Genomic DNA, 22822 nt, shown 5'->3' with positions numbered 1-22822 from the left:
CAACCCCCTCCTTTTCATTTTTGCTTATCTCCTTCCTTCCTCCAGCTACACACATCCGTAAGGCTTCATTCTTCAGTCTCTTTCTGCTTGTTCAATTCATTCACTGCTAACCTTTCTTCTTCACTATCTTCTGCCCACAACTCAGCTATTCAGTCGAAAAAAATTTTTTTTTCCACTTTGCTATCTTCTCTTTCTTTCCCTCGTTCTCCAGTTTCTCCACCCGCCGTCAGCCACAGTTCCTCTCCAGGCTCAGATCCAAACCAACACTGGAGTCTTTCTCAATGTCCGGCCCAGTATTCCTCCTTTTATCACTTCTGCTTTTCCAAACCATCGGTCCCCTCATCAGACTGATGTCTTCTCTTTGTTGCTCTGAATGCTAACAACTTACCTTGAGGAATGTTCACCAAACTTACAAACCTGTGCAGGTGCACTTAATGTGGGAAAGACAATGTAACTGTCATAGACAGTTACATTGTCCATCTTCCAAACAGGACTGAATATCGCTTAATCATAAGAAGCAGCACAAACTTTGTTTTAATTCATTTTGTCTAAATGTTTTTAATTAATATTTATATGCATAAATTTGATGGACATAAAAAATTATAAATGTAAAAATTATGAACTAAAATTCCCTTGCTCAGGTGCCAGAAGAGGATTCTGAAGGTTCCTCTTCAGAATCAACAGAAGAGGAATTTGAAATTTTGCTATTGGCTTTACAAAAAGCTATCAATCATGACAACTTTTGTTCCCTAGAATTTTGTACACACATCTGCAAATAATGATTTTGTGTCATAATGTTATGTGATTACATCTGTCACTGATGGCACTAAATTAGCTTAGTTTTGGATCTGAGAAGGACCAAATGATTTTCAATGAAATCTTGACATTAAAATCTTTTCAGTTAATACTAGCTAATACTCGTGTATTTTGAAGGGTACAATTTCCTGTGCAACATTTTAAGGGCAACTAGTTCAAATTCTAAATGTACAACTTCTAATCATTTGTTAGCAAAACACTTGTTAATTGAATGTCAGTATTTTTGGACACAAGGTTCCAAAAAATCCAGCAAAGTGCTTAAAAAACAAAACTTGCATAATTGTTTTGATATTTTATTATTGCAGAAAGATAATCTAACCCTGGAAACAGTTTGCAAACAGTTCATATTTAACTTTTTTGTGGAAGGTACTAATGAATAAAAGGTACCAGAAAATAAAAGAGATAAATCTTGTTTGAAATCTATAAGTACTTTTTAGGACATTGAAATTTTATAGGTATTTCCATGAAACTAAAAAAACTGCATTAGTAATGGTAAATAGCAGCACCCAAATGCAGGAGGTAAGCAAATGAACATCAATACTTTACTTAAAAATAAGAAAAAACAAGAACTTACTAAAACTAAAATCCAAAGATGAATCCAAAATAACATAGCACAAGGGACCCACAACCTGGTGGCATACAGGATGTTAGAACGGGGATCTGAACAAGAGCTGTTTGATTATTTATAATTAAAACATGACATAACTGATATGTCTTAACTATAGTATACAATACAATACTGCAATATAATCAATGATTGTTTTAATTTAAGATTTGACAAAACATCTTGACAGAATTGGGTTAATCTGGAGTTTCTTGCTAACCAGGATGGCTGTCTGCCTGGAATGATGCATTCTGATCAATCCTAACCAGAAACTGTGTCATCTTCTTCATGCCTGGCTGCGGTTAATTTATTGTTTTAGGAAAAAAGCTTTGACTCACACTGCTGCTTGCATGTTCTGGGTACCAAGTCACACACTGCAGACCAGTTTGAGTTTTTGGGATCAAATATATTGAGCAGGAAAATTAATCAATTTAATTTGTTTTAAAATAAGAAGAGCATAACAAAATTTAAAAAAAAGTGTATATAACAGAATGTTTTACTTAGATGTATGTCTAACTATGCCATTCTTGTGTAAATGCTAGACTTTATAAGAATAGGTAAACAAGTCTTACCCAGTTTTAATCTTTCCCAGACATACTGTGTGTATACATTGCTAAATTGCAATGTAAAGCCAAAACATGATGCTAAAAACTCAATTCAGTCATCTGCTTGTGTTTACCCTGTGCTGCTTGCCATTTTTCTTACATAAATACTACACGCTAGTCACTGCCCATGTATCATCACCTTCGCACTCCGCCTCACACCATCTCTGGCCCATCTCCAGTCTTTGTTGTGTGTGGTTGTCTGGATGAGGCAGAGGGTGGTGGTGGTTGTGCAGAAGAGGGGGGCGACCGGCACTCAGACCACTGCATATGTTTTCAATTCCCCCTCACAGACCTCGCCTCTCCTCGTTTGGCCTCCTCTTGCCCTCCCATTTATCTTCTCTCCTTGTCTCTCTATCCTTCTTTCTCTTTATGTCCACCAAATTGTCCATTAGACTTTCTGCTTGTCTGCCTGCTGGACTGCCTGTCTGTGGCATGGCAGACAATAAAATTATCTCAAAGGGAGCCAAAAATGCTATGGGGGACCGGTATTAACTTTTCGTACTACACATTGGCCAACTAAGTCTACTTCAGGCAGAATTGTGCACAGTTTGTTGACATAATGAAACTACCGTACATGAATCTACTGAATATCTTACTGCATTAATGCACCATCGACTCTGAAGAAAACAACCCAACTGGTAGAAAGATGTCACACTGTGTGCCATGATTAAGAAATACAGTAGTTTATGAGAGATGCAATATGATTTTAGGCCAGGTCATTCCACAGAAACAGGAGCGTGCAATTTTTTGGAAACATTCAAAGGTTCAATGTGTAAAGGCAGCATTGCTGGGACTGGGTTCACATCACAGAGAGAATTTGAGACTTTACCATAGCACTGTTCAGGACAAAATACTTTTATTTCATTTTCAACAGGGCAAAACTCTTAAAATTGTTGTTTAAGAGTCCCGTATAGATCAACCGGTGCACTCGGTTCAGTCCTCTTTGATGTGTAGATCAATAATTTACCTTCCTTGTGTGAACAATTTGATGTTGGTTTTATGTGGACTGCAGTTCTAAAACACAGACAGTTGTAATTCTCCTTTAAAACTACAGACTTGATTCTTGGTCCTTACCTTTAAACAGACCCCTTCAATATGACATAGTGTTAAAGATCTCTGGAAAAAAACAAGGTACAAAAAGTTTTACACAGTGATTTAAAAGGTAACATTCATTGGAAATGCTCATTCACAGCAGTTATTTATTCTTTTTTTTTACATAAAGCAAGGTTGGTTTGGATAGCTTTTCCCTTTAATAAATGACATCTTAATTTGGAAACTTATTTTTGTACTTGGTTTGCTTAATTGTTTGAAACATTTAAGTGTGACAAAAAAAAATCAAAACAAACCATTTTAGCTTTCTAGCACTATACACATGTGCCAACCATTTTAAATAAATGAGTATAATATAATATTTGGTTTTACCCATTAGCAAGCCCCATGTCTTGGTTTTCAGTGTTTTCTTATTCATATTTTTGAAAGAGAGGTTTGAAAAAAACAATGAGTCTCCTGTTTTAAGAAAAATGACAGATCAGCTTCACACATCTCCAGTTCAAAACAGCAACCAAAGCAAAGCTGAGACGATGTGGTCAATTGCCTGGCTAAACATTGCAGTTGCTTTCTGTAATACAGAAAGAAAACCTAGAAAACCAAGTGTTCTCTAAGGGAAGGTCATTAAAGTCCCTCCAGCAGTAAATTCACTTTTTAAACGAAAAAAAAAAAAAGAGGCAACGATCCTTCCTTGTGTGAACCAATTTTTCTTTTATGCAGTGAGCCATGATGGTCATAAAATCGCTGACAGAAATGGTAAAAAAAATGTAGATTATACATAGTACATCTGTTTGGCTTATGCTTGATTTAAAATGATTTATAGCTCGTAGGTGGATGTATTTATGTATGCCATGTATCTATAGGTGAGGGAAATAAACCAAGGAAGCACTTGAGTCATGCTCTGAAACTGTGGTCAACATGAGACATGGTGAAATGATGGAAATGTGGGGAAAGAAACAAACATCGGGAGACAGAAACTATGACTCAGTTTGCCAACAAAAATAATCCGAGAGCAGGAGAAACAAAATGAATGAACAAAAGGTGAGAATATATGTATAAAGAATGGGAGCCAGTGCCACACACAGTCACAGGATTCAGTCTACAATCATGATGAGGTCCCTGCGATGACAGGAGAGTACTGACTGTACTACAAAGTAATTAGAGACGGTCTGCACCGAGTCACAGTTTAGTCTGCAGTGGCCTTGAAAGAGACAGAGTGGGAGTGAGGGCAAGAGAGGAAGATGAGAGGGCAAATATTATGAAGAATATATTCCATCCTGAAAGAAAAAAATTCTGATTGTTTCATGATTTAATATATATAAATTATATAATATTTTGCTTCAAATGAAGCAGCATCAATTACCATTACTGTAAGTATCCCTTAATAAGAACTGAACTTATTTCAGCTACATTTTCAATTTTAATAATATTTAATAAATGTATTTCTTTAGTTTATCGTATTTTCCCTCTCGAAATGTATTTTTTGTGTCTGAGAAAATTTTTTATTTATACAGCATTTACTATTTTTTAAAAATTGGACCAATTTTTTTTCCACGAATTTTACAATTTTCTTTTCAGGTGGTTTGAAAAGAAACCATCATTTAGCAAAATGTACATAGAAGTCCAAAGTAAATGAGTAGTTTGGACTTTCTAGATGTTTTTTCACATCTAGGTGCACGTGGTTTGTTTTGTGCTTGATTGTGTTTTATAATCGCTGTTTTTGCATAGTTAGGCCAGGGGTCTGAAACTTGTGGCTTAAGAGCCAGTACTTTTTTGCCAAGTACTGATTGTGGCAAAAACAGACTTCTTTAATGATAAAAGTAAAGAATTTACAGAGAAATCACAGAAAGAGGATAAAATGGAGACCACAGTCACTGTAACAGAAGGAACCAACAAAGGACAATGAAAACCGTGGCCTTATATACTTAGATGAAAATGGAAGACATTGAATTCAGGTGAGTTGGTCTGGGGATTAGGAACAGCTTCCAAATGAGATCAAACAGGCAGACTGACGGGGAGATGAATAATTCACTTCAAGGAAGCTTAACTAGACAAAAGAAACCACAAACCAAGGGGGAAAGACCAACACTGATCTAAGAGAAAGAAACCAAACAGCACAAAGAACAGAACATGAGTATAAACTAACAAGCTAAAGGAATGAACTAACATGACAACATATTTCAAGCAATAATAAACACACAGAAATTAACTAAATTCAGCAAAATCTGTTGAACAATGATAAAGATATATGCATATGACATATGCAATATTTGTGAGAAGTTGCTGTCTGGGGAATACTTCTAGTTGTTTTCATATCCTTACTCGTATCAAAAGGAAAAGCGATGGATTGCCTAATATCCATCCAGCCATCCATTTTCTGTACAGCCTTGTCCCTACAGGGATCGTTTAGTATAACTGGTCTACTTTGATAAAGATGTTGAAGTTTTAGAAATACAATTGTGAAAAAATGAGGAGCATCAACAGCCTGTGCGATTTTTAATATTAACATAAATTTAAACACTACTAAGATATTAAATTATTACAAATAAACAAAGGAACTAAAGAAAAATCAAAGAATTTTTGCAGAGTAAGAAAATGTTTTGTTTTTTTTAAATAATAATTTAGGACACCCTATAAAATTATACATTGGTGTACCGCATCAGGTGCATATGATCATAACATCTTTACTCAAATTTGTTTAACCCTCAAACAATAATTTTGCTGAGCTTAGCTACTGAAGAACAAACAGCTGCCAAGAAGCCCAGATATTGCTAACCAAATGAGTTCACAGTCTCCAATAACCTTCAGATATCTTCACTAGAGTTACAGCATGTTCCTGCTACAGTTTATATAAAACTGCATGCCCCAATCAGAAGGAGACTGAACAAGTTTAACTTTTATGGAAGACATGCAGGATTAAAACTGGCCAGATGAAAGTTTGCCAGAGAGACTGTAGATAAAGACCAGGACTTCTAGACACCATTCGGATTCTAGAAAAAAGGACGAGATGTTGTAGACTAAATTCAATAATGAGAGATTATCAGTTTAAATTTGTTTATTAACTGAAGCAGAACTAGAACCTTTCAACATGACAATAAACCAACATATACCTGTAAATCCATGAAGGCCTGGATAAAAACTGTTCATCCATCCAGCTCCTTACAAGGTGACTGACCTCTATCTCCAGCAGTCACTGGTAGAGAGGCTGAGTACATCCTGGACAGGTCACCAGTCTTTACAGGACAACATAGAGAGACACAAGAGAAACAACCATGTACACACAAATTAGAGAGACCAATTAACATAATGGCCATGTTTTTAGACTGCGGCAGCAGGTAACCAGAAAGAACCCACACACAAAGAGACTCCATGTCAAAAAGACCCTGACCAGAATTTGAACCCAGCTCTTTGTTGCTATACCAACTTCCACCATGCAGCCCTAAAACCAAGAAATTATCGTGGAATGGCAGAGTCTGAGCCCAGACCTTCATTAAACTCTTGCAAGGTGACTTGAAGTGGGTTGTAGGAAACCCCTAAAGCATTGCACTGCTGAGAGTGAGGATTGGAGCAGACTTTCCTTAAACCAATGTCAGAATGTGGTAGATGAGTAAGGGAAGCATCTCATTGAATTTCAGTCAAAGGTCATAACACTAGCTGTAAGGGGGTCTATCCTCAGTCTGGATAGATATTTTGGTTAATAGCTCTTGTTTATTGAGGAAAAACAAGATTGTTTTTCATGGTTTAATTGTATTTGAATTACTTTATTTTCCAGAAATAGCTAACATTTTTGTTAAAAGTGTTTATTTTCCCATTTTGTGCAAGAAGAGCAATAGGGTGTCCTAATTTCTTTAAATGGCTATATGTATATCAAAAATGATGCATTTGATGAGATAGGGTAAAATAGATTTCATCATATGTTCATTCAGACATTCACAGATAAAACCCTCCAAGGGTCTATAAAGAGCTCAGTGTCTCTATGTGCTCTGTTTCTGTTAGACACACAAATCTGCTGTTTTCAGCAAAGAAGTCAAATAAAGGTTACAGTGCATTTTACCAACACATAGCTCGTAAGAAAGCACCAAAATAAATGGAAATAGGATAATTTTCTGTGGTGTTAATGGAACATCATGAAACACATCTGTGTTGTTCACAACCTCATGATCTTCAGCAATTAAGCAATAATTTCAGTGGTCGCCTCTTAGTCTGTCAGACATACAAGATCACTGAACTCTGCTGCCTCCAAGTGGACAAAAACCTGAGCAAATAAACTCAAATCTATCCAAACATTTTCTTACACATTGTAGCTTATGAGTGGTTTAATTATATTTATGAATTTATTTAATTTTGCTTTGTTTAAGACAGGTCCAGCACGCCATATGAAATTCAGTGAAGTTGGATATGTATCCAAGTACATAGAAGTCAGAAAAAATATTTTTCATCTAAATTGTCATTAATAGCTTTGTGGTCAGATGAATGTCAATTACAAATTGAGTAATGATTAAAAAAAAGGTTGTGGTTATTGGTTGATTGAAGAATAAAGGTTTCACGAGTGAAAAAAAAGTTTATTTGCAAAAGTAGAGAACATAACTTCTGAAGACTTTTAGATTTTAGCATTTCCTTTTATGAGTCATTCACATAAATATTCTGTAGCTTAGAGTACAGATTAGCACAGCTTCCTGAGGTTCATTTTACTTCCCTGGAAGCGAAACACACTACATCATGTTCTAGCTGTCCAACTTGGTTAAAATTGTGATATATTAGAAGCCATAAGACTGAGGAAGTTTTCTCTGCATGAGTGCCATCCCTCAGTTTTGGTGTGCGCTCCTGCTGAAGTCTGCATATCCTGCCTGCCGCCTTGTTAACCCAGAATACCCTAATGACTTCCTCTGTAGCTGCCGAGACACGCTGTGAAGTCTTCCAGGTTTCCATGTAGCTCAAAGTGAGGAGAGGAAAAATGGGAGGAAAGAAGGACGGTAGACAGGGTGCCCAGATATCTCCTGAAAGAATGAATCTGAGTGTGATTACTCGCTAATGAATGTCATACAATACAGTGAGAACTTACAGCATTCTCACTGTAAGTGAAAGCTTGTTAGACTGTAACTATCTATAATTTTTCTTCACTTCCGTTAAAGTAAGAAACACATCATCATCATTTTTGATGAGTGTCAAATAAAGAAAAAAAATCACAAAACTGCTTTGCAGATTGCACATAAATTACTGAGATTAACTTGGGCTTTATTAAAAGTCGGATATTTTAAATGGATTTTAATAAAATCATGTTAATTTTGAATACTTTAAGAACTATAAAACAATCAGTATTGGTAGATATAAAAAAGATTTATTTCACAAACAAACATTACTGTGACTTTGCGTTACATTAAAAGGGAACATTTATTTGATTTATGTAAATGAAAAGTTTACTTTGCAACCTGAAACGTAAAGCCTTGCCAGTTTGGCAACTGAATGTCTCCATCTTGTGGCTGATGGAGCTCATGTATTTTTGTTGGCCTAAGGTGATGGTTTTCATCAGCCTTATACAATAATGTAAATAGTTTAGATAGGATGAATTTGGAGAATCAGAGTTTATCAGGAAATAAAAGTGAAGGTTTGCTCAAATCTACAGGCAGCAAAGTATAACTGAGGTTTATTACTTTTTCTTATATTTGGTATATTGGCATATTTCAAATGTCTTGTACTTTTCTCTTTACATAATACTTTATTTGCATATTTTTAAAAAAATAATTAGAGTATTATTACATATTTTAACATATATTATAAAGATGAAATCTCAAGTTTGCCAGTGTTCCAGTCTGAAGCATTCAGCTGGGGTTAAATACTTTATTTTTTACATTTCCAATAAGGTATAGGGCTTCATTTTACCTGGAAACCTTTTAGTAGTATGTAGTTTAAATTCTGTTTTATTATGCATGTTGTGATGTAAAATGCTAATTTGTAATTGTTGCTTTTTTAGATCATCTTCTTCAAAGTTGTCATTTTCCGCACATTTACTTTCAGAGATTTACTGATGCAATTTGAAGCAATAAAAGGGTTGTTTATAGACATGGCCTTTGAGTGTTTTATCAGATGCTTCAGTAGTGAAATGAAGTTTTAATAAGAAATCATTCATGTGTTTCATAGAAGTAATACATCAGATATATACAAAATGTCAGAAGCTTCTCATTGAGGTTAGGATCCGAAAAGTTTCCTGGCTACAGACCCAGAATGCTAACGGTGTGGCTGGCATGATGCTCCGTTGTGCAGAAAAAAACATCATTGGTTGATAGAATATCCCTGGATCATAGGGCAAAGTTGCTCCTGTCGGATTTTACTATTCATTTATTTGTGGCAATATTTTGAGAGAAACTGTAATCGAAACTCATGAAAGGGCTAATGTTTTTTTCCTGTCCAGACTCCTTTTTCCTGCAACACAAAGACTGAAATGGGTCTTGTTTGAGAAAATAGCTTTTCCCCAGTCCTTTGCAGATCTGTTCTGATACTTCCAGTAGTATTTCAGTCTGTCTCTGAAGATTGTTTTGGAGAGACATTGGTTCTTTTCAGTCCTTTTTAACACCAGTGACTAGGCCAGCACTGAAAAATCTCAGACTCACTTGTGTTCTGCTAGACCCAAGCAATCTCTGTACCAGACAACCATGCCTTTAGCTAGAGCCTCTTTAGAGGATGGCTTTGCAGCTGAACTTCTTGATGAAATGGTTGATTTGGGTGCAGCCTTACCAACAGCATCATCATCCTTTTTTGTAAAGCCAGATGATGCAAAGAGATGATAATAATGTGTGTACTTAAAGGAAGCCTTAACTGACAAAAAGATTTTAAGCACAATTCCCAATCAAAGTGATTATTCTGCTTTTTTGGTTTCGTTCTTGCTTTCTGCTGCTCAACTCATTGAAAGGATTAAAGAACAATGCAAAATATGTTTATTTAGTTAAAGATCCCTTTTTACTTTTACATTACATGCATTTTCATATTATCACTATTCATGCAACAAAAGCAAATTGGAAATCTCCACCAAGACAAAAATGAAGCAGTAACCTTAAAGTTAGTTTGTAAAACAACAACAATAAAAAAAGGATTTCTCTCAGTTTGAAAACTTTTGGCCTTTAAAACACCACTTATAATACTGTGATACTTGTTTTTCATACATCGTTTACAGACATAAATTATAAATTGTTTGACACGCTAAACGTCTTTTTTATAGCCTTTATTAAACGACTACCTGACTTCATAATCACAGATTTGTTATGCTTTCCTTTGTCGCCCTCTAGTGGTTTTCCGTGTCTATGCAGCTTCTCTTTGTTGGCTTACCCCCGCCCCCCCTCCATTCTCTAAACTGTGATTGGCTCAAAACGCCATCGTCCAACCGTGGTTCATTTTCTAATACATTTAAGCTCCACCTTCTTGTGACCAACCACTCCTTCTCCGCTTCAAACACACACGTCCAAGCTGCAGCCCAGCCCCCTGCCCTGTGGTAAGAATGGACGGTGAGGCGGTATGATCTGAAAACATAATATGGAGTAGTCGTCGTATTGATGGAGGTGGTGCATGGAAAATGGGTGAATAAATTTACAGGTTTGTATGTGTACTCCTGCACTTTCATTCATTCGGCGCCTTCGTCTTCCAGTTGGCGCTAATTGTGCAGATTATTCCTAAAAAAATTTTTTAATGGAACCCACAGCAGGGTTGGTGTGAACTATGATCGGCGGTAAACGGGCAGAGGAACGAGGAGAGAGAGATCTGGATCAACGTAATCCATCTGGACTTCAGGAGGGGGGGAGAAGATGAGGACCATGATGGCTCCGAAGATGAAAACAGCATTATTCGTAATTGTGCACTGGGGTGAGTCCATCCGTATCTGTGTTCTGTCTCCCAACCGCCTCACCATCTGTCACAGAAGGAGACGGCTTACTAAATAAATCCATTTTATTCTGATGTAATATACAGAAGATTGGGTTATTCTAATGTTCCAGTCTTATACGAATTATCAACTCGCCGGTGAAAATTAGAATCACAGCCATTATGCACACAGTCATGTTTATTACCTGTAAAGCAAGCTCCATGCTGACTGTTTTTATACTCCACTTCACCACAGGTGTTTCTTTTCCCACCCTCCATTTCATAAAGTACTGAACGTTGGTATTTTATGCGAAATGTTTGTTAGATTGATCATATTGGAAAGCTTTTTGTTTTGACTTGGTGGTTTAAGTTCTAATTAGTTTGATGTGATTGCATTGTGTGGTTAATGGACCACAATGTAGCAAGACATTTTCAGGGATTGATAGTAATGTGGGAAATCATTTAACAGATAGATTTTTCTAAGGATAAAGCAGGTGAAGAATATCAAATAAATTAAATAATGCAGCAGCTTTGATGTTGAGGTGTGGCAGAGGTTTACAAGGTTGACAGAGGGATGGCTGACACTTTAATGATTTTCTCAGCTCCCCTCACTATCTTCTGCAGGGCTACAGCATACTCTGTCTTTTAGAGCTTGTTTTATGTCTTAAACATGCAGTATCCTCAACTTGCTCACCAGAAGCACTTTGGTTCATCTCATATGTTCAGTACAATGTCCAGAGATTGAACATTATAATGTTTAAATTAAAGAAAAAATGACTTGTACAGCATGTATGAAGAAGTAGATATTTTTGTTTGCTTGTACTGATTCATTCAGCAAATTAGAATATTGTTGAAAAGTCCATTTATTTCAGGAACTTTCTCTCTAAGTGAAACACATTATATAGATTAATTACACACAGATGGATGTTTGAAAGCCTTAATTTATATATTTCTCCACTTACAGTTAATGAAAATATGACATTTTATTTTAAAAACAGAAATGTGGGCTGAATGAAAAGCTGTAACTAACCCCCAAGTCAACTTTTTTCTGATAAACGATCTCAATAGGTTACTTGGGACTCTAGTTTTATGATTCTGACATCAACCCCTCTGCTCATCCCCACAATTGGCTGTGACTTTGGTGGAATATCTCAGAATTGGTCAGGGGCATGGTTATGCTTTCACAGGGGGTTTAGTTACATTTTAAGTTACTGTCATGATGATGACACAGGCTGTGTCCTCTTGGACCTATGCACTTACATGTAAGCATTTGAGGGTGACAGTTAAGGGGTTAATACCTGCTTAAAGGTTGTTACTTTCAAAAGGTAATTTTAATCTGACAAGTGAGACTCATCGTGATATATTTTTTAATTCATTCAATATGGCTGTATTTCGGGTTAAGCGGGATAACTGGGTGATTTGGACATGGGTATGTGTAGGATTCCCTCACCTTTTAGCTCCATAATAACAGGACAGGCTTCCTATGGAGCTTTTAGATCAATACGTGCAACAACCATCTCTGTGTTTGTTTTGGTTCAGAAAATGCCCCCCAGGCCCTGATGCATGGGGTCTAATCCATACAGCATTGAGTATTGTGACGAGCTGTGGTGTCCCCCAGCTCTATCAGGCTGAGTCCAATGTTAATTAGGACTTGATCCGCTTAAGCCTCCCTCTAGTCTCCCATGTCATTATCTGTGCTGTGTGGGTTTGTATGTGTGTCTGTCATCAGGCGAGGGCTTGCTTTTGGTAAAGGGTCCAGTTGTTCCAGTACTGCATACACCCCCACATAAATAGTGGACAGAAACAATTGCCTCACCTGTTTTTCTTGTTGTAGTTAAGAGTCTTATGGAGGGTTAGTCAGAGGTGAGTGGCAGATATATCTGCAGTCTCTTACGACAGAATCTTGTTTGGGGTAGCTTTGAAAAGACACAGGAGCAGTTCAGCTGCCTTAGCTCTTGCTTTCTGGGCAAATCGATAACTGTGCTGACACTAATTTAATAACATAACCTGTGGGTGTTGGGTATTTTTGCTTTGCAGTAGTTTAGTGTTTTTATGCTCCTTTGTTCAAGAGATGTGGCCAAATAAAGGGATTCAGATTTTTATGAACTTTAAATTTTGGGTGAAACGGTGTCATGTTTAGAGTTCTTCTAAGAATTCCTTTCTGTATCAAAGAAGTATTAAATTCTTTTTATTTTAAGGATTGATGACATGAACACTTAATCCCAAGATGAGATTTTCTGCTTAGCTTGTTTTATTTGACACAAAGCATAAATGATAAAGATGTCTACATTGTGAACTTTACCACTCATTTCAGACATTACTAAAGATGTCATTCTGCTTTTTCTTCTTGGATTATGATATATTTTTATATAGTTACCTCATAAATAAATACTATTAGGTAATTCTTTGGTGACTTTCTGTTTTGTTTTGCTTTCAAGCATCCAGAGTTTCTTGTAATGTTCAAATTTTGTCTTAATTTCTTTAGCCTTTTGATCCTTTAAAGTTTTCCTTTGATTTTTCTTTATATTTACTTTTTTCAATTGTAGCATAACGGTCTGTGAGTTTCAGATGCTGAGTTGAAGCGTTCAGAAGGACCAAATTGATTTTTAATAGGAACTTTCTTAAATAGGGGTATTTTTATTTTTAAAACCAGACAGAGAGGCTCAGTAGAAAACAACCTGGCTTTCAGCAGCCAGGTTCATTGGCTGCTGAATATGAGGAACCCATGCTGAATATTTCTGCTTAGAACCAAAGACATGTTTACTAAACATACATAATGCTGGTTGATTAATAACTTGTGATATTTCATAACTTTTAATAGCTTTCTGATTTTATTTAGTTCCTCTGTTTACATAAGTATTTACTCAGTTTCTACCAGCTTGAAATTGGGCCCGCTGACTTCCCTAGTCATATTAACAGGAATCTCACTGAGAGCACTAACCTTCAAGGCTCCTATTCACACCATTTTAATTTATTATTTGCATAATCAGTCATCTATTCCAGACGTTATTCATTTGATGCAACTATAACTTACCAAAGTTTACATAAAACTTTCTCTCCTTCTCTATGTATCACAGTGTTCCAGTATGCTATGTGCCGGGACGTGACTCTTCCCAATGGACCACTTTTCCGTGTTGCCGGATTCCGTCTCGCCTTGCCATGTCAAGTGTCCGGATATGAAGGTTCACGTACCCAAGAATTTGAGTGGTTCCTTTATAGGAATGATGCTGGAGGAAAACAGATAGGAGTGGTGTCCACCAGGGACAAAGGTTTCCCATACGCCCCATTCCAGGCCAGAGTGAGGAATGGGGAGGTGAGGATTGAGAGAGATTCGGGGGATATGGTCCGACTGGTGATCCAGAGACTTCGAGCTGAAGACGAGGGGAAATATGAGTGTTATACACCCAGCACGGACAGCACCTACCAGGGAAATTACAGCGCGTTGGTTCCTGTCAAAGGTAAGACAAACTAATGCAAATTTCTCTGAATGTATTTTCAAAGTGGGTTGCCTTTTATAATCAAGGTAGTCTTTTGTAGAGAGTTCTATAAAGTATGTATTTGTGACTCCAACAAAAGATTTGATGTTAAAATGGGTTTACAAATAACAGTTTGACTGAAAATATAAACATTAATTTGCTGAAGTTGCAGAACCAAAATAACCTTGAACATAAGTACTGTTTTCTATGTTTCACTGGACATGTACAGGAATGTAACTGATGATCTGGAAACAAAATGGCTATAGAGTCACAATCTAATAATTGTAATATTAAAAGTTGAATTACACTAAAATAAAAATGTAAAAGGATGTTTCCACTGAATAAATAGTGTTATCTCCAGTATCCAGGTAATAAACTGTGTTTTTCACTACTGGAAGAGTTCAAGCATTGAGGTTCAGAAGATATTGCACACCTCAGCAACAATACACAGACAGCTAACTGATAGCTCATAGGCTAGGAGACCAAAACTATAAACTAGTAGAGAAAAAAAATCTCATTCAAAAGAGTTTCATTTTCAAAAATGGTGGGACAAAAATAAAAAAATCAAGAATTAAAGACAAAGAATCTTTATACTTTTTCTGATTTTGCATAGAATATTGCTTCATTTACATATTAAAAACAGTTTGCCTCATTAAGAGTACATCTTTTTTTAACAAAAAAAATAATGTAGACAGATTACAGATTGGTGCTTTGTTTTCTTCTGTTTTGTTGCCCCACAGTGATTCCAGACTCACTCCAAATCAGCTATATTCGCTCCCTAACCAGCCAGCCTGTTCATGAAGGATCTGAATTAACTCTGATGTGCTCATCCAGCATCCAGTCGGAGCAACTTACCCATCTGTCCATCGTGTTCGGGAAGCGGGGTGGCAGCGAACGTTCAGACAGCGGCGCTGGCAGCGAGGTCAGCACAATTAGAGAGATCATCTCCATCGACAAGCTTCTAGGGGTTGTTCCAGGACGGTTCTACAAGAAACGCTACGATGATGGAGAGATCACACTGGAGAAGAGGAACGGAGAGGGTGGACAGGGGTTGTACTTGATGAAGATGAAGGCGGTGCAGCCCGATGACGCTGGGTCGTACTTCTGTGAAGCCTCACAGTGGATTAGGGACCCTGATCGAACGTGGCAGAGGATTGCTCAAAGGACCCTAGATATTGGCAACTTGACCATTCAGCAACTAGGTAATTAAAGAAGCGAAACAGATTTTGTGTAGGCTTCAGGTGCCAAAAAACACAATCGACACAAAACACAACTGCCGATGTGTTTTACTACTCAAAAACTACCTCAGAGCTTTAGTTAGGATAATTTAACTTTAGCATGCCTACTCAATCTGGGGGTTAGTAATTTTGTTGGGCAAACACTATTGGATTTGTAGTGAAAATGAAATAAGAATAAATCAGAATGCACTCAAAACGTTTCATAAAAAGTAACTTTTTGAAGACAGGAATCAGCAAAAGACTTGCAATGCTCAATGAGTAAAGCATTAACGGAGACAAGGCCTCAAATGAAAAACAACATAATTCTCCTTTTTCACAAACAGTCCTAGCAATATTCAGCCAGGCTGTGGAAAAGTTTGTAAATAGCAATAAATTCTAACAACAAAGCAGGCTTGGTTTATGCTCTGTGTGTCACTGAGTACCCTGGGCTCTTTCCAGAGTTTATGATGCTGAGGCCTCAATTGAGTACTTGTTAAATAATAGGATAAACATTTGTGTTCATTTTACTGCCAGTCTTTTAACAACTTGGGTATGGAAAAGGTTGATGGAAGTCATGGGGCAAATTCTTTTCACAAAATCCCAACTTCAGGTGGGAAATGCTTTTATTTTAAAAAACTTAATATATCGTAAATCATTAACTGTGCTAAAAAAAATTGTCCACAAATTCTTGCTTTAATAATAAAAATGACATTTGGTTAAAATAGTTATGAATTAATTTCTGGCAGATCTGTTCCTTTGGTGCCTCAGCAGTCAGATTTTCTGACTGACATTCTAAATACGCTGGCCTCTTTTTGCTTATCCAGCTGGATTTAATAAGTCAATAGCCGACTGCCTGTATGACTGGATAGATGCCTCTGGCCTTGCAGCAGATCTGAAGGATTATATAATCTTTTTTTTCCCACCTTGGCCTCCTTCAGCCTGCAGAGAGGATAACTTTCTTTCTGTCAGACCAGCATGTCTATTATTTCTTTTAGATAAGCACCACTGTGTTGGGTAATACCTCTTCAAACATATTATTCTATCCTGCATCAAGATGTTACATATAGTAAAAGGTAAATATCTGCTGTCAGTACAGATCCTCAGTTCAATAATTTGGTGTAAAGGTATACTTGTTATTGATTCATCTCATTTCAAATTAATTATTTTAGACTTGATTGTGTTGCAGAAAGAGATAACCAGGGGTTTCGTTGCACTATGCAAAAATTTGAAAACATTTTCTATGATAAGATTGAGGTCAAACTTTAAGCTTATCAGTGCATGCATTGTTGTCCTTTCTAAAGACACTCACTGAGAGGCTTTATGTTATTGTTCATTGTCTCTCTTGTTATTCAGCTCATACAATGGCCTCTTTTTGTTAGCTTAAATAATGTATTTTCTTTTTTTTCTAGAGGAATATTGTGCCATTGTTAAACAAGTCTTGCACACACAGTGGGTTAGCATTGATGTGTTGTTATTACACCAGTTAAGTTTATTTACATGCAAACCGAGGGAGGAAAGATGGAGGTTGGCTCTTTTTGCACAGCCATTTTCAGCTGATGGATTGAACAGTAGCCTTTGAGATGCTGAAAACCCAGGATTTTGTGTTAATTAGTTTTCATTAATCTTTATGATGCTACTTGTTTATTAATGTTCTCTAATAAATCTCTGAGGCCTGCACAGAAAAGCTGAATTTATACTGAGATTAATTTACAGTGTGGGCTTTCTCTATTAACAAGATGGCTCCTGAAGGCATTTAGTTTCACTGGCTTTTTCTTAAGAAGTACTTGAGTAAAGAGGGTTGAATACCAATGCAGGGCACACTGAGCATTTTACAGTCTGCTTCTAGGAAACTGCTCTCTGCCGTATCTCACTTTCTGTAGAGATTTATTTAATCACAGTCTAAGTGCCTGTTTGTGCCTTGGCACTCAGAAGAGTTTTGTTCTCATCAAATCTGTCTCTGTTTCTTTCAAGCGGAGTCTCTGGGTGTAGTGTCCTCACCCCGGGGGGAGGTGACCCTCCAGGTTGGGTCCCCTCTCATCCTGACCTGTGAGGTGCTGGGGTTGGCATCTGAGGTGAACTCGGGTCTGCTGGTGCAGTGGATGAAGAGAGGATCAGTCAGCAGTGATGCTGTTGGAGCCGGAGGAGTAGAGGTACTGCCATTTTCATTTTGCTCACTTATTTAGAAATATGTTTCTTTAATTTTAGTTCATTGTATTTTCTATTATATTGTAAAACTCAATACATATATTATAATGACGATTATAATGTAAAATCCTGGAATAAATCATAATATTCTCATCAATAAGCTGAAATTACATTGCATTCCTTACTGACTGGTGGCTTGCTGTGCTTCCTGTTAAGGTTGAAGTGGCTCGGATGAGCCCGGACGGTACTGTAAGCTGGGGAGACGACCTCAGCAGAGCCAGCGGCGGCTCTCTGGAGAAAGTCTCCGAGGGGACATATTCTTTAAAGCTCTTCTCAGCCCGGCCTGCCGACTCAGGCGTGTATCGCTGTGTGGTGAGTGTGTATGCTGGCAGGAAAAACCCCAGCCTGTCTATTCCTGCAACACTCACCCAGAGGTCAGAGGGTGTCACTGTCAACCTGAAGACCAAAGGTAAGCCTAAGATAAAATAAAATTCCCCATTTCTTTAATATTAGCTGCCTGAAGATGGTTTTATGTTTCCCTGCCGTATTTTGAAAGAATCTTTTGCCACATTATCTGTTGAAGGCAGTAGTGTCCAAAAACAGTCATCAAGGAGCACTGTTCTACATATTGTAGAGGTTTCCATGGTCCAACACATCTGAATCAAAAGAGGAAGTATTCTGCTCATTCAAGAGGGGAAATGTTTTTTTTTTCAAAAACTTTTGTGAAGCTAGAGGGTGATGGAGTAAGGCCACGTATTGCAAATGACTGTTTGGAGGGCAATAATTGTTAAATGATGTAGTCCAAGTGTTGTAAAAATGCAATTTACATCGTAATGTAATAATGTTTAGCCAGTTGGTCTGAATCTAGTGGGAAAAGATGCTCATAATGGACACTAATGGCTGTACTTCATTCAGCCTTCCTGGTATTCACTGGAACTCTAGTGCTCTCTGAACAAACTACAGGCTAAATTAAAACTTTGAACTTAAGTGCATTGCTTAATAGCTATTATGGACTTGGAATAAATAAAATTCACTGAAATATCTCTTTTGATCCATTACATGGTGGTGCGTTTGATATTGTTGTCATTCTGAAGGAACCCCAAAAGTTTAAACAGCCAAATATTAATTTGTTTGGTAGACTTTTGTCTCATAATTTTGATCCATTTGTGTTATTTACCTATTTTTCTTTTCTCAATGTTGTCGTTTTTTCCTCAGATGTTTTGGTCTCAGCTGTGGCTCGGCTCCCACGTGGCCCCCTGCTGAAACGAGGAAGCACCATCACCATAATCTGCAACACCACAGCGACAGCCACAGGTCCGGTGCAGGTTCAAGTGCAATGGCTGCGGCGGCCGATTCCTGAACCAGTCATCACAAGGAACTCGGGTGGTGCTCCCTTAGACGCTGAACTAGTAGCACAACCCACGCTCATCGCTACTCTGATGTACAATGGTGTAGCAAATATTTACGTCAATGACAGTGAGATCAGCATCGACCGGCTTTCTGCCGTCAGCTACAGGCTGAGGATTCACATGTCAACGGTGGAGAACCAGGGCATGTATGGATGTCGTGCAGAAGTGTGGGGCCAGGATCCTCATGGAGGCTGGTACGACACGGGGGCCAAAGCAGAGTCAAATGAAGTGACTGTTTATCTGTATGCCAGAGGTAAGAGCCTTGTTGTATTACGGCCATTTTCTCAGTTATTTGCTAATATTTGGTCACTGTTTGCTCCAGCCTTGACAAGTGAACGTCTGAGCAGTGGCACAAAGATTCTTGGGGTTTAGCACAGTAATTAGATTTATTTTAAATGTTTAGAAGAATCAACTAGTGATTCTAACTTGGAGCAAAGCCAGTCACATTTAATGCAATGACCTGCCACATTAGCTGAACATTCTGTGTCAATTCATTCTGCCCTTGTACTTTTTTCACCTTTCATATCAAGTTGCTGAGTCTTTTGTCTGTGCCTAAGAAAAAAATAGATAAATACTGTTATTTGCTGTGTGCACTAAAGGAGAAATGTCCAGCCACCAGCTTGTGATCTCACTCTCAAACACCCTTCAGATCAATGACCCAGAGTGCATTAGCATTTCCACCTCTGAGTGGCTTGAAATAGAAAAATGAAAGTTTTTCAGTGGCCTAATCAGGTTGTGGACCTAAATCTGTGGATTGATCCTAAAAGGGCCACTCATGTTTGAAAATCGGGCAGTATGGCCGCATAAAAACAATTCTTCAAAGAAGTGTGGACAAAATTCCTCCATACAGATGTAAAGGACAAAAAGTAATATTTTTGAAAAATATAATGGCAGTTGTTCCTCCTAAGGAAAGCAAAACCAGGGTTTAGGTTTAGGAGGCATTTACCTTCTCATGTAGAGCCAGTTTGATTTGGATAGCCTTTTAATTATTTTAGTAAATGGAATTACGTTTTGAGAATCACATTTGCACCTGGTTATCTGTCTGTAATACAAAAATTAGTTTGGGGATCTTAAACATTTAAGTGGGTTGAAAAAGCAAAAACAGAATATATGTTTGCACAAAGCTCCAGAAGAAAATGCCTGAAAGTGCAGACCATCAATAAGCTCATATTCCATAAGCTCTGAAACTCTGAGACATTCATGTTACCAAATTATAAATATATCCAATGAAAAACAGAACTAAAGCATTTTGATATCTTGCATAGGAGCTTTCTCTCCATTTTTTCCTTTGCTTCTCCAGCTGCTGACCTCCTGCTCATCCCTCTGGTGGTCGGAGTCTCATCGGCCTTGTTTGTTGGCATCTTCATCATCGCAACCGTAACCTGCTGCTTCATGAAGCGGCTAGCAAGACAAAGAGCTCCAAAATAGGCTTCCCTGCTGCCGCCAGCTTTTTGGCTTTTTCTACCTGAAGAGGTACTGCAGAGATTACTGTGGCAGGAAAATGTCACCCTGCTCCAAAATGACCTCAAGACTAAATTAAGGAGTTTGGCATATTTTAATATGGATTTTCTGTGTTTGTACTTGAGTTTCACAATTACTGCCAAATTACTTTTTTCTTTTTTTTTTTACTCCCTCAATGTTGCTCAATCACATTTGCACCCATAAGAGGTTTGAACCATTGATTTCTCTGCTTCACTTTTCAAGTGGAGTTGATAGTTGTCTCATGTGATGCTAAACCCCATTTTTCATAATCTTCTTTAAGTTGTGATTAAACTAAATAAGGTTTTGTAAAGATTATTGAAGAGGTTTGAAGGTGATATCTGTACAGGTTTCACTAAAGTGAACTTTTCTGTTAAAAATTGTCAAGGGTTACAGAACAATGCCACTCAACTCATCAGATTATTTTTATATGATGCTGGATATGTAGGTCTTTATATGTTTACTATTGGTGCAGAGTTCATGTGGATTATTATAATTATTTTTTCTGCTTGCTCCTTGTTTTAAACTGTGTTTTTGTTTTGAATGCAAACCTCCACAATGTGTAAATGTATGTGCATGGACTCAGCCCCTCACTGACAGTCACATGAATGCTGAGCCTCCACTTTTTTAAAATGAGCAGGGACAGTCCGCCGTGTAGAGCCCAGAGCAGCTCTGCAAGTAAACAAAGCGTCAGTCTGTCTGTGAGTTAACAAGGAGGCATATGGCTGGGAACTTTCTCATGAAAACCAGTGAAGTACCAGTTGATGCTTCATTCTGTTGAGAACTTTCAAAGCAGGTTTATGTTTTATACATTTGACTAAGATTAAAGGAGGTACCATCTGCACTAAGTGGAAATCTGTTCAAACTTTGCTGAAACTGCCTGCTAAATGTACTTAATGTAGGATGGCGCTGCAGCACCATGTTTCTATGTAAAGTACCTCTGATTAGCATGCTTCCTCAGTCTGCTCCTTTAAAGCACTTGGACAAAAACGAGTCTGGGACCAAAGCCCTTTGGTATCGTTTACGCTATAATCTTCCAGCCAAAAAGCAAGTTCTTTGCTTTTTTTTCTTGTTTGTGGGGTTAATGCTTCTGAGTTGCAGAATAACAATTGTGTTTTGTTCTCTTTTTCTTTTAAATCATGTGTTTGTTGTTTAATGGAAGCTGCAGTTTCCCAGCCAGATGACCTGATAGTTTGGTTAAGTATCTCTATCATTCTTGTCCTCATGTGGTCCAGAGCTCTTTAGAAAGCTTTTTATGACTATGGCTCCCACTGCTAGCCCACAAAAATGTGTTGGACAGATTCAGTGCGTCTGTACACTTAATCTATCCTCCTCTTCCTGTTGAAAGTCACTCCTAAAGAAAAGTGTGGTCATGTAAAATTATGTGCATGGACTTTGAGTCTCTTTCTCTCTGCAGGAGACTGTCTGCCTTTTGTTAGTCGTGCTTCCAAAAACCCTGATTATAAATGTTCAAAGACAGTTTGGAGTAACGTCACATCTATGCTTGCTTCCTGAGCCACTTTGTGCCAGACCCAAAGCTGATCTGTTCCCCAACATGCACGCTCTCGATGCCCTTGCACACCAACGCGGATACATGCAAACGCAGCAGCAGAGGCAGGACAGGGCTGTCTGGATGTGTTTTCAGATGGCAGTAAGCGGGTATCTGCGTATTCATCTCTAATCCCCGTATATGGCTGCAGCGAATCCCGCCGCCCTTCCCCCACGCTGCGTGTGGCTCACATTCGATTTGTTTCCAGTCTCTGATCTCTGTGAATAATGGCCTCTGTGAAAAGTTTTTGCACAGTGTTGAAAAATATAAGCACTACTGTATAAAATGTGCATTTGTGTAAAATGTTCTCAAAATTTTTTTTTGTTAAGAGTTGTTTACTGATGGCATGCTCCACTATTCCTGAATGCATCATACTGCCATTCACTTCTGTTTCTTATGGTGCTTTGGCAAACTTGCCAGACGATTAAACACCAATAAAACAATCTGGATTTTCATTGCGATTTGTCGTTTCAATTTTCTGCCACTTTGTTTTCAGAAAGCTTCACAATGTTCATATCAGATGAAACTGAAGAGATCGTAATGATTTCAGAACATCCTGGAGCCAAGACAACAATCCAGTCTGTTGGATGAGGCACTTTTGGTTTGCTTTGCAACATTTTCCATTGT

General features: G+C 37.7%; 1 protein-coding gene across 1 annotated transcript; it reads left to right on the top strand.

Moving 5' to 3' along the window:
• Nucleotides 1-10513: 10513 nt before the first annotated feature.
• Nucleotides 10514-22650, top strand: igsf8 (immunoglobulin superfamily member 8). Its single transcript, XM_005796988.2, has 8 exons — nucleotides 10514-10656; nucleotides 10763-10923; nucleotides 13998-14378; nucleotides 15137-15598; nucleotides 17585-17763; nucleotides 17975-18227; nucleotides 18974-19420; nucleotides 20468-22650. The coding sequence occupies exons 2-8, from the start codon at nucleotides 10866-10868 to the stop codon at nucleotides 20593-20595; spliced, it is 1908 nt and encodes a 635-aa protein (XP_005797045.1). The 5' UTR covers nucleotides 10514-10656; nucleotides 10763-10865; the 3' UTR covers nucleotides 20596-22650.
• Nucleotides 22651-22822: the final 172 nt, after the last annotated feature.

The sequence above is a fragment of the Xiphophorus maculatus genome, chromosome 20, assembly GCF_002775205.1.
Source record: "Xiphophorus maculatus strain JP 163 A chromosome 20, X_maculatus-5.0-male, whole genome shotgun sequence".
Classification (NCBI taxonomy): domain Eukaryota; kingdom Metazoa; phylum Chordata; class Actinopteri; order Cyprinodontiformes; family Poeciliidae; genus Xiphophorus; species Xiphophorus maculatus.
This window is presented reverse-complemented; position numbering and strand designations above follow the sequence as displayed.

Coding starts and splice junctions, on each gene's coding strand:
- igsf8 (XM_005796988.2), top strand. CDS start 10,866: ATGAGGACCATGATGGCTCCGAAGATGAAAACAGCATTATTCGTAATT. Junction 14,379..15,136: donor CGCGTTGGTTCCTGTCAAAG/GTAAGACAAACT, acceptor GTTGCCCCACAG/TGATTCCAGACTCACTCCAA. Junction 15,599..17,584: donor CTTGACCATTCAGCAACTAG/GTAATTAAAGAA, acceptor GTTTCTTTCAAG/CGGAGTCTCTGGGTGTAGTG.